This window comes from Strongylocentrotus purpuratus, unplaced genomic scaffold (genome assembly GCF_000002235.5).
Source record: "Strongylocentrotus purpuratus isolate Spur 01 unplaced genomic scaffold, Spur_5.0 spur5_scaffold_2, whole genome shotgun sequence".
Lineage (NCBI taxonomy): Eukaryota > Metazoa > Echinodermata > Echinoidea > Camarodonta > Strongylocentrotidae > Strongylocentrotus > Strongylocentrotus purpuratus.
Genome location: NW_022145605.1, coordinates 7143010 through 7160466, shown reverse-complemented (window position 1 = coordinate 7160466; position 17457 = coordinate 7143010). Strand labels below are relative to the sequence as shown.

Here is a 17457-nt window from a genome sequence, read left to right as displayed (position 1 = left end):
TTGGCAGGGATGATTTCAATATTGTTTCTCTTTATACATTGTATAAGATATTGCTTAAGCATCATACCTAGCAGTTGGGTGTGGTGGTCTGAAAATTAATTTGCGAGGGAAAAAAAAAAATCAGATTTGTGAAAAATTACATCTTATAAAGAGGAAAAAAACCAATCCTGGTATGATTATAAGCACCTTCTCATATATAACAGTAGACTGAAACGGCCTTTGATAAGTAACATAATTATAACATCTATAAATGCAAGCGAGCTTTAGGAGATATTACTCTTAGTCGCTTGAAATTAGGGACTCGTTTAATGATGAGAGGAAAAGGGGACTGAAAGGGAGTATTAGAAAAGAAAAGGAGCATGTACTGTCAAAGTACAACAGGTAATTATCAGAGGCGAAAATTGGGTACTTCTTACATCTAAAAAAGAGGCACTTCCCAGGGATGAAAAAGGCACTTATGAGAATGGGAAATGGGTATCCATCAGATTTTATCAGCCTTATACTGCTATTATGATCGTTCCATCCATGGACTCTCGAGATTACTCCCATACTTTTGGGGTCTGTAAACACAGACCACTTCCCTATGTTTTTACACTGTGTTTTTTGTCGTACTACAAAAGCAAAGATACCTCTCTCTCTGCGGACGACACCGACGCTGACCCCGCGGCCCGGAAGCAGTAAGTCCGAGAATCGCTTGATTATTTTTTCCTGAGTTTGTATGGAAAGGAGACAAGAAAAACAGGGCGTAATTCTACAGTCTTTTGATTAGAAGGTATAAGACCACTTATGGTTTAAACATAAGCTGGTAGAGGTTATAAAAATCAGGTTTCTTCAACTGAGATGATGATTATGAAATTATGCGTTTGACTGTGAAAATTGCGAGTGCGAATGAAAATTGAAATGAATGACGGTGATGAAGTTGTTCATTGTTGATGGCAATGGCAATGGAGCTGTGGAGTTAAATTTACTGACTGAAAGAAGTGAGCCTCAGTTCGCCTCTTTCATGATAACTAAAATGGAAAAAAATTCGTAAGATCTCTCTTAAGTCTTGGGAGATTATATAAACATTATCCTAGATTGAGAGTGATTGAATGTTTGACTTTGACCATCAAATAGCTCAGTAGCTGACTGAATATGTGTGGGTGTGGTTCAACAAATCAAATGTGTGATCAAAATTTTCAAGTGTTTCATTGAGTCTGAAGATGATGGTCATTGTTGAGTGTAGACTATATGAGTTTGACAGTTTTAACAAGTTTCTGAGATACAGCTAGTTGTGCCTGTGCCCCGTGGCTTTGAAAAAATGTGGGGGGGGGGGGGAAACTGAAGACAAGTTTCAAATTTTAAAAAAGATGACCATCGACACTGACTGACCACCGTGACTACCATCAGCAGACATAACCATGATGAAGACTACGTATAACATTTCCATTTAAAGTCTTGGTCTGGTGCTCGAGTTCAAAATGATGCAATTCAATTTGGTTTACGCCTAACTTCTGTTGAATTTGAAGTTGAACTTATTTGCCATCAGCATCAAACAGGAGTGCGAGTGTTACTCAAAAGTCAAAATCCTGTTCAGGCAACTTCTTATGTGTTGGGATAATTACTCCAAAAGTCTAATGGTGTGTGTCCATAATCTTGACAAGAACTGGGAGCTTGGGGTTTTGAATGAGAGCAGGATTAAAACGGGGTCTTTGATTCTTTTGAGGACTTTACTTTAGACTACTTGATATTTGTATTTCAAATTTTACAGATTTATGCTAAAGAAAATCTTACTAAAAGTAAAATGGCAATCACCAGTTTATTGTAACTGATTGCTAAGTTTTTCTTAGTAGTTACAGTTTTTCTTTTTTAAGCAAAAAAAAAGAGAAAGAAGTGAAAACACAATAGGTCTAAATTGACTTTAACTCTCTTTTGGATCCAAGAATGAAGGGGATTCAGGTCTTGGTTCCAAAAAATGCCGAAGCCAACAGACAGGACTCAATTGTATTACGGTGTGTGTACATCTTTATTGTTGATCTATTCCTTCACAATTTGTTTGCTTTTGCTGTTTGACAGGAGGCAACCATGACATCCAAGAGGTCTATCAGTGAGACTTCGTCGTCGCCTAATCAGGGAGCCTCCAGTAGCGCAGGGGAGCCTCCTTCCAAAAAGGTCTATGTAGAACCCTACAGCATAGGAGCCGTTTCCTCACAGGTAATAACCCAATTAATGATCTAAACTGAATCGGACTAGGCTGATAGTCGAGGTCGAAGGAGACAATATTTTTCTTAATTATGTATGCTCTACCCTCATGCTAATACGTGTACAAATTTAATGATGGGATACAAACTTTATGGCCCGAATTCTCAAAAGAGGTTTGTTGACAAACCTAGGTTTATGTGCATCATGTGACGCACAAAAACCTAGGTTTATCGACAAACCTCCTTGTGAATTCGGGCCTAATTCTCTGGAAATCCCCCCCCCCCCCCTCCTCCCTCCTCCGTCCTCCCTCCTCCCTCCAGAAATAGGAAGAATGCAGTAGATAGTTTTTCGGAATTAACATTGTTAATATGGTCTCGATTTTGAGCACAATTTGTTAATCTCTGACTCATAAATAGGTTGGATTAACAATCCCAGGTTATTAGTACTTTCAGTACAAGGCTAAATACCAAACACTCCATTAAAATGTATCTGTTAGATTGAGATGTGATGTCTTGCTTTGACCTAACACCGGCTTCTCTTAGTCTGACACATTGTAGATGTTCACCACTAGTTACTAAAGAAGTATCTCGGTAAGTGATGAATGTTTGACGATGTTTGAGGCTTTGAGCACAGAGTTAGAGATTCATTAAAAAAATCTCAAATTTTTACATTAAAATAGTTGTATACTCGGTGACATGTTGGCAATATATAGATGAAATATTAGGTGAAAAATTGAAGGAAAAACAGTTGACATTCTGCGAGCAGTCTGAAAAGTTTGAGAATCCACCTCATGCTCCCCCTCCCCCAATCCTCCTGTGGAGTGTACTCTGTAATAGAATGGGTGGATGTAAACTGTCCAGCCAACTCTTAACTTGACCTTGTCATCAAAACGGGTGTTCTTTTAATTATCGTTAAAAAATCCCCCCCCCCCCCATAACAAAGAAATCAAAGTGACTACAGTAGATAATTATTCAACTATTGTGTATCTATCATGCAACTATTCTCTAACCATTTGGTGTATTTGCAAACTATTTTATAATCATTCTTCAAATTTTCGTTAATTATTCATCACAATTTGGATGTGGATGAATACTTGAAAAATAATTGAGGGTCAAACGGAACGTTTGCAGACCAGTTGAAGAATAGTTGATGACTGTGGTGCATATTGCAGATTATTTTGCCAACAGTTATGTTCTCTAAAATATCTTGAAAAGCTGGAAGATGTAAACAAAATTCCCCTGGAAGGTTTGCAAGCATTTTAAGAATATTTACATAAGTTTTAAAGGAAACCTCACCCCAAAGAATAAGTTCAGGTATGTTGAAAGATGAGATGTATTTCTGTCATTTGATGTAAAATATTCCTTATGAAGGTGGACAAGACATATTTAAATGTAGATATTCTTGGCAAGGAAGCGGCCCTTTTCTTGATAATGTGACGTACCAGGTGAAGTTGTACATGTATCATGCAACAACATTTATTTGGAAATACTTTCTAATTCAACAACAAAACCTTCACTTTTCAATGAGGGAAAATCATAGCTGAGAAAGGTATGTTTGGTGAAAAATATGTAACAGGGGAACAAATGTAACTCATTTATTAAAAAATTCATAAGTATGCAGTTGACATATTTATGCGAAACCTTCACCCCAGAAGAACACCAGTTAACTTATGCAAACTTCTATTCTGACAATTGTAGTACAAAGGATAATAGTAGGTGAATGAAATATTGCACTACACACACCTGGGAAGGAAGCATTCATAAATTGAATACATTTACTTGATAAACTTTGCTTATTACGTCCCACTGTCAAGAAAATGGTGATGCCTATGTCGTGCTGAAAACTACAGTATGCCAAGAATATCTTGCTTTATACCTCTCTCATACACTTAAGTTGAGGATCTTGTAGATTAAGGGGCAAGAGTACAATGAATCTCTCAGAATAATCTCAGTCATTTCTTTGGGTGAGGTGTCCTAAAAGAGTAATTGATGATTCTGGTAAATGTCTGAAAGTGTCCATTTGCCACTTTTGCCAACTTATAGCAACCTTTCTAATGCTGAAATGCTAAATGTCATGCCCACTTATAGGAGGAAATGGACATCAAGGTGTTGAGGTTTCAGAACAAGAAATTGGTGGAGCGACTTGACATCAGGAGTGTTCTGGAGAATGACCTAAGAGGACAGATTGAACGTCTTCACTCAAGACAGAACACAGATGAATATGTACTGGGATTGATGAATCAGTACTGGACACAGGTAAGGAAGTTTAGTCTCTTCTGATATCTGTGTATTCTCGTCTGGAGAATTTCAAAATGTACCAATCTCCCAAAGATATTGTGCTCTTTTTAGTAGGGAGTCCATGTTGCTTTAGTCTGTTCTGATATCTGTGTGTTCTCATCTGGAGAATTTAAAAATGTACCAATCTCCCAAATATATTGTGCTCTTTTTGGTAGGGAGTCCATGTTGCTTTACTGTAGTCCTGGGGGTGTTTCACAAAGACTAAGATCTACTTTAAGTTGGACTTAATTATGGCAGGCCATTCATGTCACTAGTTGCTCTCATCATTGGTCTCTCAATTATGATCTTTAGATAATATTTTTTCCTACTATAATGAGCTATCAAAAAATGTAAATTCTGTAGATTTGTGACCACGATTGGTACGTTCCTTAAGAAACCAATGCCAGTAAATGATGAGAGAAAATAGTGGCATGAACGGCCTGCTATAGTTAAGTCCAACTTAAAGTCGACATTAATCTTTGTGAAACATCTCCCAGGTATGATATAATGAGATATTGGACCTAATTGGAAGTTTACACTCTCAGTTGAAATAAAAGCATGACTTGTTGATATACCTGTATGCGATGGCATAGAATATGGCTCGCATGGAACCCAAGTCTAACTTGGGTTCTGTGTTTGGTTTAGTGTTATTCGTTATTTCCTTTATACTTCTTAACATGCAGCTCATAGAGTGCCAAGTAAAAGTTTTGGGGTTCTAGATGTCCAGAAACTATTGTTTGTGGTCATTGGTACCCTACCCCTCGAAGCAAAATTACTTATTTTTATATCTCATATAAAGGTTACCAGATAAGTTCCGATTTATATTCACCAATATTTGCAATACTTAGCCTCTCATGCTGCATTTTGTATAATTGGAACCTGTGATACATTAAAGTAGGACATAGGTTTCATTTCTCTTTAAAATCTGACAATTTACTTTAAAAACTGACAATTTACTTTAAAAACTGACAATTCTTTTGTAATGTTTTATTACAGCTTGAAGAAGATCTAAGAATCTTGCTTGAGAGGTTCAGGGTCCCTGTCACCGAGACCAAGCCAGCCGTAGTAAGCTTTCCACCCATCGTCAGCTTCCCACCCATCAAACCAGACCCTGAACCATCACCAGAAATCAAGACAGAACCACCTAATATCAAGCAGGAGGTCAAACAAGAGCCTGGGTCAGAGGTCAAAGTTGAACCTGTGGAGGTCAAGGGTCATGGGTCAGATTATAGGATGGAAGGATCAGATGATTCCCAGGAGAGGCTATACATGGATTCAGATAGTAAAGATAGCATTAAGGATGAAAAGAAAGGTAAGGATTGATAGAGTGAGTGGGTGATTGTTCAAAGGGGTTACATCTTGTACATCTTGTTAAAAAAGATAATTGAAATATGATTCAATAAAGTATCTATCAAGTCTGTTACTTTCAAGGGAATACCCAAGTATAATTCCTATCCAAAAGATTAGGCAATGGAGGATCCATGACTAAGAATATAGAACCACTATTTTCTTCATCAAATCTCTTCGATTTTGCTTAGTGAAAGTGCAGTTCCATGTGGCATATTAATTTTGTGCTTTCTAAAGCTACATTGTCTACTGTGCCCTCCCCCCCCCCCCCCCCCTCATGGGCACTAGCCAACTCACTTGGTTTTGAACCAAGGTCACCCAATTGTCAAGAACCTTCCTCTGTCAAAAGAGCTATAATGCTTCACTAATTTCTGAGAAAATAATTTAGAGGTAATTTATTTGATGTTGTCACTAAAGATACAAAGTACTAAGTACGTCCTCATGATGTAAAGGAGTGACTTATAATAAGATTTGAATTGTAATTAATGCCATTACTCTGGAACAATCTGCTGTAATGATCCAGTAGTTTTATGCACGTTTTACACATTTAACAAAGTGTTATTTTGACATTGCAACAGATTGTACTTTTTATGCCTTTGTCATAAGTCTTACTTCATACAAATATTTCTTGGACAGTTCCCATTGTAAGGTCATATTGAACGTGGCGGAATATGAGGAAATGCAAGTGACTTCTCATTCTGAAATAGAGAAAGGAAACAACACTTCCGAAAGTTAAATTGAAAAAGAAACTTGGTATGTTGCAAATGTCATTCCATTGAAGATATATATTTAGAAAATGATTTTGTATGAGGCATTTATTTTTATGTTGTACCATAGTCTACGCAAGTGTTGAATATAAGTCTTGCAGAGTTGTAAATTATGGCTATTCTCAACTTAAGGGAAGGACTGAAAAAAAAGTGAATCTCGTTGATACATGAATGAAAAACCTGTACAGAGTGGGAAAACTGGAGTGTAAAGTAATCTGAGCTTTGTGTAAATTAAAATTGTTTTGATAATATGAGTTTCACTTTCATGTAGAAACAAATTGGCTTTGTATCAAATGGATGAGCTGTATCTTGGCTATCAGTCAATTAGCTCAAATCTATTTATGGTTGAGTTACACAATGCAGGAAAAGAATCTTATCAGGTTTGTTCATGTGGAAACCAACTTGATCTTGAATAGATCTTGTCCCACAATTGACCAGATATACTTTAACCAATTGACTATTAAATTCTCTTATTCCCTTAAGCTATGGTCACAAAGGTTTGTATGAACGATAGAATCTCCGTTTTTCCATTGTCTTCCCGAATTTCCATTGTCTGAAAATCGTTCGTACGGCGTTCGTAGCAGTTCGTAATGGCATTTGTGACTGAGGCTTTAGGCTTGATACAGGAGATCATGGTTTATGTGGTCAGTGGGTTCATACTCTGAATAATTAATGTCCATTAGTGCTCTGTATACGTCAGTAGAAATTCCTCAGCTAACAATGGTTGTGGCATATTTTTGGATGATTTGCAATTAATTCTAGTCATTCACAGACATGTGGTTCAGGTGTGTCATTAAATAAAATTACGCATTTTATTAATATTCTTTTGGAAATTTTCATGGTGAAAGTCTAAAGATCAATTTACAAAAAAAAAAAAAATCATAATCATAGACAGTTACAGGAATGATAAAATACATTATAGCAGAAGAGGTGTAATACTTGTAGATCAAATAGTCCAATTCCTGACATGTACAGCAGGGTGCGTCCGGAACAGTTGATGGGTGAATGAAATGGAAAACAACTTATCCTAGGAGGTAATTTTCTGGGGGATGATTATCCTTTGGGGAGGGGGGGGGGGGGTGTTCATGGGGGGTAATTGTCCTGCTGGTAATTGACGGGGGGGGGGGGGGATGGTTGATTGCCCAACACACAATATGACTAGGTATCGATCTGATTTTGAAATAATTGGCAATAGCAATTAGCATAAACATTCAAACATGTAAAATCTTAATAATCAAAGGTCTGAATACTTCTGTGAATAATGAAATACCATTGCCGGGGACTGCAAGCTTCTTTGAAGAAACAGAAGTTCATATAGGCTCAGAATCGTAGTAGTGTCATTTCAGATTGTCTACAATTTGAAGCCGATTTTGTTTTTATGCTGACTAGAATGGTTATGAAGATGATATTTATTTACATAACCATATCCAATGCAACTGCAACTTCTTTGAACATCAGATCTTTGAAGGATTGTACAGTATGCAATGGGCTTTAAAAAGACTTTCTTATTTGCTATACTATTGTAATTATTTTTATGGTTAATTTCTAAATCTAATTTGTTAAAATTTGAAATAGCCAATGAGGAGATGACATCATTCCTTGCCATGATGTCGAGCTGTGATCAGACTGAGATCGATCTCAGACTCAAGGAGCGCTGCAAGTTTTCCAAGGAAGCCGTCTCGAGGCTACTCAGGTCGTTTGATGACCTCAAGAGCAGGCAGGAAACATTTGTGAAAGACATGGCAGTAACAGGTTAGTATTCACCTTGTCATTCATAGAACGAGAAATCATTCTTTCGTTGTATTGTATTGCAGGTTTCTGGGCAGGAATCTGTATACCCTGGGTCCAAATTGAATTCACAATGGCATTGCAGCATCTAGGGGGTTGTTCTCTTTTTCTCTTCAAGATAATCTGCCTCCTTCAATACTGAAGATTCTTGCAGATGTTTGGAAATACCATAGTAATTTTGCAGGTTAAAGTATGCAGTGATATATTTATTACCTTTGTTCAAAAGTACCCTTTTCAGGGAGAACAAACCTTTGATATTTTCATTCTGAAGGCCTTCCTGCTTTGCAAGAGCTCATACTGTGTATTAAAAATATGCTGTCTTAGAAACATGTTTAAGTGCATTTTATGTAACTATTAATTAAGTATCAAATTTCATGTCCCTGTGATGAAAATTTGCTGTGCCTTGAGTAGGAAATCTTTCCCAAGATTTTTTACACCCACACCAAGTCTGGACTAAGATTAGTTATTTGGTATTTATTTTTGAAATAGAATAGGTACAAGCTTTTGTATTGAGTTTGTTCCCAGGGAAGATTCCTGGGTTTTACAGCCCTTCTTCCCTCCATATTACTTGAATTCTAGGAAAGAGAATTAATTCCAAAGATTCAAGGAACTACGTGTTTTGTTTTCCTAGCATTGAAAGCACTTTATATGTTATTCTCAATGTGTGATTCTCAATATGTGCATATTCTACATCATTAGCTCATCTTCAGTTGAATTTTACCTTATTTTACCTCATTATGTCATCTTCAATTTAAATTTAAATTTATTTTACCTCATTTTCTCATCTTCATTTGAATTTTTAGTTTATTTTACCTCATTCTGACATCTTCATTTGAATTTTACCTTATTTTACCTCTTTATCTCATCCTAATTTGAAATTGCACAGAGTCTGAGCAAGGACTGAAGGTAGTAAATGATCAGCTGTATGAAGAAAACAAGAGATTGACAGACATGATGGCATCTGTGCAGGAAAAACACAGAGAAACTACTTTGAAGGTATGTTGTTATGATGTATGTTCAGGTGTGATGGGTGTTGTGAAAGGATGTGTGTGCGCGTGTGATAGAATTGTTACAGTCATGTATCAGTCAGATCTGATTATTTACGTCTGGGCACCGACCTTTAACATCACCATCACCGTCACCAAGATGTGACTCGGGTTTTCTATCAAGGTCTGTCAGAGTGTGTCAATAGGCAATGACAGAGGGCTGACCACCAGAACAGCTTTATTTATCTCTCAAATTCTTGTTTTGAGATAGGTTAGCTTCCATTGCAAGCTATACCTAGTTTTTAAATTGTTTATTTCAACTGCCCCTCTTGTTCTTTACAATGTGACAAGCCTTGAGTGATCAATCATTACTTTAATAGCAAATAGATTCATGAATAAGCACATACTATTTGGTATGTATGTATAAGGATTTGTGAAATAATTGCTAAGTCCCCTTTTTATCTTCACCTATGTCAGTGGTGTGAGTAAGGATCTGTTTCTCCTCACAAAATATATGCATGAATTTTGTAAGCTGTACAGTAAACAATGGTTATAAATTTGAAAATTCCTATCACAAGATACATTATAAGACTTGGAGGGGTTAAAGTCATCAATGCTCAGCAAGTAAAATGTATTTTTGACATGTTTTAGTCAATGACTCGTATATCACACATTAGTCCTTAAATATTGATTGTCTCATCTGTAGAAATGATGATAGGAAGTGCAGTGATAATTAGCTCTGGTAAACTTGAATTGTAAGAAGTCATCTGTAGAAAAATTTATAATGATGTATCAAAAAAAGAAAAAAAAAGTCAAAAGACAACCAGGAAGTTCAATTTTGTTTTAAATGTAGAAATCCAAAGAGATGCTCTCATGAAATAAACCTAACATTGCATTGTTTTCCCTTTATCATAGTACACTGGATACAGTGACAAGCTGGTCTCGGTGGAAACCAAACTAGCTGAAGCTCACAACCAAGTGGATGACCTTCAGTATGATCTCAACCGAGCCAAGCAAAGAGTCTTCAAACTAGAACTTCTACTGGAAGAGAGCTACACCAAGCTCAAAACGGCAACATTCATCGGAGGGTCTGGCGACGGATCGGGTGGACTGGCTTCAAAACAGGTAAGATCAATCTCTCAGGCTGGTGTTCTGACAAGGGTGTTTGTTTTTGTCTTCCAATTCCGTAACTCTCTGGCTCTCAAATTCTATAGCTTGTCCCAGCTGTGCCTCGACGTGTTCCAGGTTAGCAACGAGAGATTCAATGGCTCTTTCAATCATCCTTGCAAAGTTTTTTGTTGCTGCGTATCTCGCTATTCCCGCTGTTGTTGTTACGTCATCGGTGCATTCTTGAGCCGATGACACCCCTGATAGGGAAGCGTATGCAGCTAGGCTACCACTGGCGTCTTCTTTGTGGGGAATGCCGGGGGCCGCAGCAAGTGCCCTTCTGATGGTATTCTCATCATTTCCCTTTTTACTTTCCTCTGAGGTCGTGAACGTGTTGTCTGTGCCCTTGGTTGGCTCATGGTGGTAGAGGCGAGAATCACAGCTGGGAAGTTGATAGTATAAGTCTATCCTTGAGATCAGGTGCAAAACTACTGACTTCCTTCCGCAGCCATCTCTATGTGCATTTCAGATCGATAATGATATGAAAATCGGAGTACATGTCCTGGCTTCAGGGGGGCAGAGGGATGCTTCCTTTTGGAATGGTGAACAAAAAACAAGAAGAGAGAGAGAGATGGGAAAGGGAACAAGAAAAGAAAACAACAGGAACCCCTCCCACACCCCATCCTTTGACTTGTTATCTAGTGTTTCAGCCCACCCAGTGAGACCGATACCCCTAGTGATGCCAATGCCCTTTCAACAACTGGACCCACATCCCATACTATGCAACTGATAGCTCTTAGAGAATAGCAGTTGAGAGATTTCATAGGCCCTTGATGCTGACTTCCATGTTAATTTATTTCTGATATGACGATAAATGGATGAGAGTGAAATATTTATTTGATTTATTTTTCCTCTTCGATACACCTTGTATAATTATTTCAATTTTTCAAATGACTTAGAGACATACTGTAGAACCAGAAGATTTAATCAGCTGAAATTGAAACTGGCAAATTTCGAAGAAAGAAAAACAATCACTTTTGTAATTTTTTCAGTTTTTCCATGCATTATAATTGAAAAATCTAGACCACTTGTGATACTTGCGAAAATCTTGTGCACTGTCATACATGTGTTCATGATTTGACTTTTAAAATCTGTTTCATACAAATTGTATTGCAGCTTCAGAGTATAGTGAACGATCTTGAGGAGAACAAGGACTTGGCTTCAAGTCGTCTGAATGACCTGGAGAAGCTCCAAGAAAAATATCAAGATGTCGTCAAAGAGTTAGAGCAGTCAAAGATGAATGTGAGTCTATTTTCATTTTTGTTTGTGTTTTATAATTTTTTCTTTCTGTGAGGGATACTTTGTGTAGGTGAAACATGAGACTTTTGGCACCTTACCAATAATTTCTTAGATTCTCCAGAAGAGCCTATTTCACAGCATTAGTATTGTGAAGTTTAATGTAATATAAAGACAATGCAAATATTGGTACTTTTGAAGAGTGTTACTTTACTTTATTCCTATCAGCTCTAAAGTATAAACGCTTCTTTTGTGAGAGTTTAAAAAAAAAAATTAATGGTTACCAAATGTTCTTAGTGACTTTACATATCATAGTCTTGCTGAGCCAGAGATAATCTTCACCTCTGGTAATGATCAAAAATATATTCTAATTGAACCCAACAGAACTATCACCACATATGTATACATGGATGTGTGAATAAATAGGAATGATTAATTACGTCTGAAGGAAGATGTGCAATTACTAAGTACTAAGCAAAGTAATCAAGGCATTCATATCCACATCATGTACGTTGTCTCCCTACAATGCTTTCCCATGTGTACATATCTGTGTTGGTGAAGTTAAGGGTGAGATTTTGAGCAAGTTTGCATTATTTTTTCTTATTTTTTAATTTTGTTCACCCATGGTTTGCTTAAACTTTACCATGACGTGTAATTATTCCATGGTAACAATTCAAATGGATTTGAAATATGTTTACTTCAAATGAATTTCACTGTGAGTTTTTATATTGGGTATAATTTTGATGCCCAAAATTCTTCACTACACAGGTTAAGCTGTTACCTGAGCATGTGATTAAGGATACAGCGACGTACAAATGTCTTCAGTCTCAGTTCTCAGTTCTATATAAGGAAGCCCAGGAGATGAAATCGCAGACGGAAGATGCTAGGGCGTTATTACAACAGACCAAGAAGACACATCTCAGACAGATTGAACAGATGGAGGTAAATACATTGAATTGCGTATTTATGACGTATGCTCCAAAGACAATTTACTTGCGCTTTCAATTTTGTTTGGCTCATGCTCGAGAGACAGTTATTCCACTGTCAATTTGTATTCATTCAGTTGATTAACTGAATTCCCTACTTCAATCCTAGACCAAACTCTACCCTAATCCTAATCCTAAGGAAAATCCTAATCTAAAACCTAACACTCATTTGCCACCCTCACCTTAGCCTATGTCTTTAGCCCAGAACATATGTCAGAGAAATGAATTTGTTAGATCATCTGAATTGCTATTAATCAAAATATCACATGCTAAGATCTTGAAGGGTATTGACTTTATAAAGAGATGCAAATTGAACATCCGCAATCAATGGTTATCAATAGACAGAAAATTTCTGATTTAAAATGCAAACAAATTCTATAATTTTAGTTCCGAGCTGAATGATCGTCATGAAATTGTGTATTGTTATTGACTTATTAGGAAGAATATTATCCAAGAACAAAATCTCTCGGAGAATCTTCATAACTTGCTATATAACTAACATTATTTTAAAATTAAGATTTAGATAACCAACATTTAGTCCTTGCCACATTAACACTTGATGCCAAGTACATGGTGCCCGTCTTGACCACTTGGGGAAATTACTATATTGAATGGACCTCTTTATATGTTGTATCAACAGAGTGATGAGCTTGCCTGTCAGAAGAAGTTGCGTACAGAGGTGATGCAGCTAGAAGATAACCTAGCCCAGGTCCAGAAGGAATATGAGATGCTGAGGATAGAGTTTGAGCAGAATCTAGCTGCTAATGAACAAGCAGGTATGAAGGTCATATTCACATTTAATGTATATGTTCAGAAGGAAGGTCAGCGGTCGCTACTATACACCGATTCGGTTTGGGGGTTTTATGTACCTGCCCGCCGGTGGCGGCGCTATAACTGGGGGGCTTCTCCGATCCAGCTGACAGTACAGAGAGCTCGAGAGCGGTTACTAGCTAGCGGAGCAGCGACCCTGGCCGGCCTGGGCGAGGTTCGGTATAGGTATAGCATACCCGTTGCAATGTAAGCTAGCTAGCTGCAGTCAGACGCCCCCCAGTTATGGCGTCACCTTATGAGGGCGCACTTCCACCAGAAGGCGCCCGAATCGGTGTATAAAGCTGTTTAGCTTGGTGAGAGTTTTGTGTTCAACCGTCATGAATCAAACAACATGTGAAAATGAGCTGGAAATGTGTGTAAAAATATATATTGTAAGTAGCCTGTGTTAATTATCAGGAATTCTGCAACTCATTAAAATATCTTTGTCCCTGTTATGTGGGGAGGTACCTATATGTATCGGCTTATACAGTTTTTTTTTTTTTTTTTTTTTTTTTTTTCCAACTTTTTATTGATTTTCGAAATTTTTTGTAACATTACAAAAACAACAATCATACAAGAATTAAATAATTGTATAACATTAAAAGAACAATAATCAAATACGAATCACTGTAACAATTACCCCAAAAAAACACAACAACAATCAAACAAACAAACAAACAGACCTGATGTAAAAACTAAAAAATCAGTCTCGGGTGGTTTGAACTATATCATTATCAAAATATAATTATGGATAATTAAAATAAATTCTCAATAGGGGACCATTTTCTATAGTGCATGTTTTCTTTGTGCTTTTGTTTAGCAATTACCAATTCTATATGTCTGATTTTGCAAATGAACGTTTCAAAACCTATGAAACTTACTACTAAATTCCTGCATTTCTGAATATAAATGTATCTCTTCAATAAGATAATTAAGTGATTTAATAATATTTTATGTGGTCCCTTCCAATCCTTTATGAATCCAAACATCATTCTTTTCCTAGATAGATCCTCATATCTGACAGATAGCTTTAGACCAATTTTATCAACAAAAGCTCGTCTTAAATCTTCAGCAACCTTACACTCATAAAAAAGGTGTAAAGGAGTTTCAACAGAGGTCTCGCACAATGTGCAAAGTTCTGTCTGAACTTGCTTCATTTTAAATAGTCTCTCATTGGTGTATAGAATATTATGCAAAATTTTAAACTGGAAGACTCTCATCTTAACTTCTATTGTGCATTTAAATGGGAGTAGATACATTTGTGGCCATTCCTCCTCTTCTATCCCATATTTAGTGGAAAATAGGGGTTCACAGACAGGTCTACATGTCAATTTACTAACTAAATCAACATAAATATTTCTAGTTTTTAGTTTTTGAATTTCTACTGTCAAAAGGTCAGACTGATCATGTTCAAAATCTATTTTCTCCAAGAACATTTTTATCAATAATTGATTAAATGAACTTCCCCATTTCTTCCTGACTAGCGATACTATTGCCAAATATATCATGTAGTATTTACCTGGTACTCCTCTTGCTTTCCAAAGATTAAATTGAACAATGTTTCCATGTAGATCAAAAAGTTGATATACATAACATAGACCTGCCTCATGAAAGGCCTTACAGTAAACTGATTTATTATCAATAAGAATATATTGATTGTTCCAAACAATTTGACTAAGTACACTTGCTTGGGCTCCTTGATCATCAACAAATTGATTATACTCCTTTGTCTTGGACCATGCTAACAACAAGTTATGATAAAATATGGGAATTCCAAGAGAATTCAACTGGTTCATAGAATAATTACTCATAAAAATCAATTTTCCACCAAATCGTTTACTATAGTGGTCAAAGAACAACTTCCAATGATGATCTGATTCTGTATAATATCTCTGAATCCACTTAACCAGCTGTGTCTCTATCATGCATTTTAGTTTCGGGAATTTAAGACCACCTTCAGTATAATCTGCAATCATTGTTGCCCGTGATATCTTATCTGGACCTTTCCATATAAACTGAAACATCAACTTTTCAACCTCCTTAACAAAATCATCGGGTATTTCAATATTGGAAACAATATACATAATCTTAGACATAACAAATGTTTTCAACAGTTGAATTTTTCCTATTAAAGTTAACCCCCGATTCTTCCATCTTAAGAAAGTACATTTTATTTCATCCAGTCTCTTATCAAAGTTCAGTTTCCTGACTACTTCCTGATCATATGAGAAATGAATGCCTAAAATTCTTATGCTTTTGTCTGCCCAATGTATATCATTTGTTTTTTCTCCATTGTGCCTATCTTTCCCAACCCATATACCTTCCGTTTTTGTTTTATTCAAATAAAGACCTGATATGATTGAGAATTCTTCAAAAACTTTGAAAACCATCTTCATTGATTGTATATTCCTACAAAAGCAAGTTATGTCATCAGCATATGCTGTATACTTTATTTGTTTTCCACTAAATTCAAAAGCCTGAATATTATCATTATTATTAAGTCTTGTAAGAACAACTTCCAAGCTCAGTATAAACAGTAAAGGAGCCAGAGGATCACCTTGTCTGACTCCTCTAGACACTGGAAAATATCCAGTGGTAAATCCATTCACCAATACACAACTACTTATATTAGTGTGCAATGTTCTAACCCATTGTATGAAAGATGGTCCAAAATTGAACGCTTCTAAACAATTTAGCATGTACCTGTGGCTTATTGAATCAAATGCTTTTGATAGATCAAGGGCTAGCATAATACCTCTCAAATTCTCCTCCTTAGTATATTGTAAGAGGTCTGATATTAATCTTATTCCTTCCCTATGTATCTGCCTTTAATAAAGGCAGTTTGTTGACTATCTACTAACTTTCCTATCACCTTAGCAACTCTCTTTGCCAAGCATTTAGAAAGTATTTTAACATCTACATTTAAAAGAGTTATGGGACGCCAATTGCTCAGTGTGTGTTTATCTCTATCAGGCTTAGGGATGAGTTTAATTGTACCTTGTCTTTGTGACACAGACATTACACTATTTTCATATGCAAAATTGAAAGAATCAATAACTTCTTTTGATATCAAAGGCCAAAACATCTCATAAAACTCCACAGTTAACCCATCGTTCCCAGGTGTTTTATTTCTAGCCATTTTTAACAATTCTGCCCTAGCTTCAGAGCAAGTGATATTTCCTTCACATGAATTTCTTTCTTCGTCTGTGAGTTGCTTGATGTTACTCTGACTTATGTAATCTTTGCTCACCTCATCTTCCACCTTATCTTTGTTCTCAAACAAAGTTTTATATGATTTCTTAATGAAATCCTGTATTTCAGACTGTTTATCAATACGTCCTACATCTGAAATCAAAACATCAATATTGGAATTTGCTGCTTGACCTTTTTCCAATGACAAAAAATATTTAGTACTCTTTTCCCCTTTCTCATACCATGTACACCTTGACCTCAAGATTGCCCCATCTGCAAAATAGTCATATATTTTAAACAACTCCTGTTCTATTTCCCTTTTCTTTTTCATTAATTCTTCATCTATATCTTCTGCTGCCATCCTGTCATCTAATTTTTTCAATTCTTTTTCAAGAGCCTTTCTTTTCTCTTCCCTTTCACATTTCTTCTTCTTAGAAAATGGTACAGTAAATTCTCTAATTTTAAACTTTAACCAATCCCATAGCCCTCCTTTATCATTACTATCTGTAAACTCACCAATCCATTCTGAGTATTTATTAGCTAAAGCATTAACATACTCCACATCATTCAATAGACTATTGTTAAATTTCCAGTAGGACGGACCAGAATTTTTTGTCTTAATTTTCATGTGCAAACTAACATGATCATGATCAGACAAAACACACGGTATGATATCATTTTCACTAATTGTATTCTGTAAGGATTCATGGATTAACCAAAA

General features: G+C 36.2%; 1 protein-coding gene across 1 annotated transcript in view; it reads left to right on the top strand.

Annotated features, from left to right (window-relative positions):
- Positions 1-648: 648 nt before the first annotated feature.
- Positions 649-17457, top strand: part of LOC593104 (E3 ubiquitin-protein ligase BRE1A) — a 28193-nt gene continuing 11384 nt past the window's right edge. The window contains exons 1-10 of the mRNA XM_030991537.1: positions 649-772; positions 2056-2193; positions 4269-4436; positions 5454-5769; positions 8147-8323; positions 9246-9355; positions 10261-10470; positions 11629-11754; positions 12517-12690; positions 13375-13510. Coding sequence (XP_030847397.1) covers positions 2065-2193; positions 4269-4436; positions 5454-5769; positions 8147-8323; positions 9246-9355; positions 10261-10470; positions 11629-11754; positions 12517-12690; positions 13375-13510 — 1546 coding nt within the window. The 5' untranslated portion in view covers positions 649-772; positions 2056-2064. The remainder of the gene's footprint in view (positions 773-2055; positions 2194-4268; positions 4437-5453; positions 5770-8146; positions 8324-9245; positions 9356-10260; positions 10471-11628; positions 11755-12516; positions 12691-13374; positions 13511-17457) is intronic.